This window comes from Adiantum capillus-veneris, chromosome 14 (genome assembly GCF_014529385.1).
Source record: "Adiantum capillus-veneris isolate H3 chromosome 14, ASM1452938v2, whole genome shotgun sequence".
Lineage (NCBI taxonomy): Eukaryota > Viridiplantae > Streptophyta > Polypodiopsida > Polypodiales > Pteridaceae > Adiantum > Adiantum capillus-veneris.
This window is the reverse complement of record NC_140944.1, coordinates 118,178,925-118,181,137: the sequence shown is the minus strand read 5'-3', so window position 1 is coordinate 118,181,137 and position 2,213 is coordinate 118,178,925. Positions and strand designations below refer to the sequence as shown.

Genomic DNA, 2,213 nt, shown 5'->3' with positions numbered 1-2,213 from the left:
GCACAAGAAGGCTTACAGATAGCATGTCGGCAATGTTAGACTAGTATTCCATAAAATTTATTTTCACAAACTTACAAAATTCATTTGGGCAATGGAAAAGCTACGAGGTTTCTTTTAGTTGCTAGCAAAAACACAAGAAAGAACAAGCCCAGGATGTCAGATTGCTAGCACCTACGTCTTGCTTAGCATATCCACTCTTAAATTTAACTGCCAATTTATTTAGTCTCTCAAGTAAAGAAATAAGTGACTTATATAAATGAGTGACACAGGAACTCTTGGCTTTGAGTGTTTTGATAAAGTGCCTCTCATTAACTCGCTCGATTTTATGATCGCTCGAAAAAGTTCGCTCGAAGTTTTGGATACCTCACCGAATGGGGGCAAGGCTAGCAATCTCTTGGATGTTTTCAATGATGAAAAGTGAGGGAATCTCTCTAGATCAAATCACTTATTCTTGCATCATGAAAGCTTGTGACACCACTTAAGATGCTAATCCGGGAAAAAGAATTCACCATGATATTGCTGGTATGAAAGAAAACGTAAATGAAATCTATACTTTCATCTTAAAGGCATGTGGCACTACGCAAGACACTGACATGAGCAAAATAATTCATGATCATATTGTTAGTAAGGGGCTGTTGAAAGAGAACATCATACTTGGAAATACCTTGGTCAAGATGTATGCCAGATGTTGTCTACTTTAGAAACCCTAAAAAGTGCTTGAGGAGCTGCCTATCCAGGAAGTCCTCTCTTGGAGATTTTTTATTTTGGGATACGCCCAACAATGCCAGCAAGGCTTGGAAGCCTTGGGCTATTTTTCAGAGGATGCAAAGTGATGGCACCTCTCTAGATGCAATTATCTACTCTTGTATTTTGAAAGCATGTGGCACTATGCAAGACAATGATATGGGCAACAGAATTCACAATGATAATATTAGACAGGGGATGTTAAAAGAAAAATTTGTGCTTTCTAATGCCTCGATCGACGTGAATGTCAAATGTGGTACACTTCAAAAAGCACAGACAGTGCTTGAGGAGCTACATGTCCGAGATGTTGTCTCTTGGACTTCATTCATTGCACAATATGCCTAACAGGGACAAGACAAGGAAGCTCTTGGCTGATTTTGTCGGATGCCAAGAGAGGGAATCTCTCCAAATGCAATTACTTATGCTTGCATCTTGAAGGAATGTGGTACCACTCACCATGATGATTCGAGCAAAACAATAAAGAATGCTATTGTTAGTTAGGGATATTGAAAGAAAACGTGGATGAAATCACTTATGATCTCAGCTTGAACGCATGTGGAACAGGCACTGCATAATACACCAATATGGGAAAAATAATTCATGATCATATTGTTAGTCAATGTCTATTGAGATAAAACATCGTGCTTCACAATTCTGTGGTCAACATGTATGAAAAATGTTTTTTACTTCAAAAATCACAAAACGTATGCCCTCTCTTGGAGTGCTATGAATGCGAGATATATTCCGAACAGTTTCCATGCCAGGAAGCTCAGGGTTGTTTTCAAAGGATGTGAAGTGAGGCAATATCTCCATAGGGAATGACCTACACTTGCATTTTGAAGACATGTGGCACTATGCAACACACTGATATCGGCAAAAGAATTATGAACAATGATATTGCTAGTTGGGAGCTCCTGAGAAAAGATGTCATGCTTGCTAGAGCATTGGAAGTGCTTTAAGAGTTATCTCTCTAGGATGTTTTCTCTTGAAATTTACTCATTGCAGGATATGCCAAATGGAAGAAAGACCTGGAAGCTCTGGGGGGATTTCAATGGATGCAAAGCAAAGGCATCTCTTTAGATTCAATTACTGATGCTTGCATCTTGGAAGCATATGGCACCACTCAAGATATTGATCATGGCAAAAGAATTTAGAATGATATTGTTACACTCGGGCTTTTAAGAGAAAACGTCATGCTTTCCAATGCCTTGATCGCCATGTATGCCAAATGTGTTGTACTTCAAAAAGCACAAAAAGTTCTTGAGAAACAATTGCCTTGCATTTTGACACTTCACCATGATCAACTACCCGGATCAGCAATTTAGCCCTGCCTTTTCAATTTCAACACTTTCCTCATTAGGAAGAGAGGCATTAGGAAAAGAATGGGGTCTAGGAGGGCCTCTTTATTTGGCAGTTTAAGGGAGTCAAACCTCTAGTATTAAGAAATCAATCAAAGAACAGTTTTTGAA

The 2,213-nt window shown here is 38.9% G+C and overlaps 1 protein-coding gene across 1 annotated transcript; it reads left to right on the top strand.

Annotated features, from left to right (window-relative positions):
• The first annotated feature begins 256 nt into the window (after positions 1 to 256).
• On the top strand, positions 257 to 1,089 carry LOC147443016 (pentatricopeptide repeat-containing protein At4g25270, chloroplastic-like). The gene is made up of 3 exons (XM_086529465.1): positions 257 to 417; positions 503 to 676; positions 738 to 1,089. Exons 1-3 carry the CDS (start codon positions 257 to 259, stop codon positions 1,087 to 1,089), a joined length of 687 nt encoding a protein of 228 aa, XP_086385591.1.
• Positions 1,090 to 2,213: the final 1,124 nt, after the last annotated feature.

What these genes read in the sequence shown, in the direction of transcription:
- LOC147443016 (XM_086529465.1), top strand. Translation starts at nt 257, where the DNA reads ATGAGTGACACAGGAACTCTTGGCTTTGAGTGTTTTGATAAAGTGCCT. An exon ending in GATGTTTTCAATGATGAAAA is followed by an intron (nt 418 to 502) that starts GTGAGGGAATCT and finishes TCCGGGAAAAAG; the next exon opens with AATTCACCATGATATTGCTG. An exon ending in GGAAATACCTTGGTCAAGAT is followed by an intron (nt 677 to 737) that starts GTATGCCAGATG and finishes CTGCCTATCCAG; the next exon opens with GAAGTCCTCTCTTGGAGATT.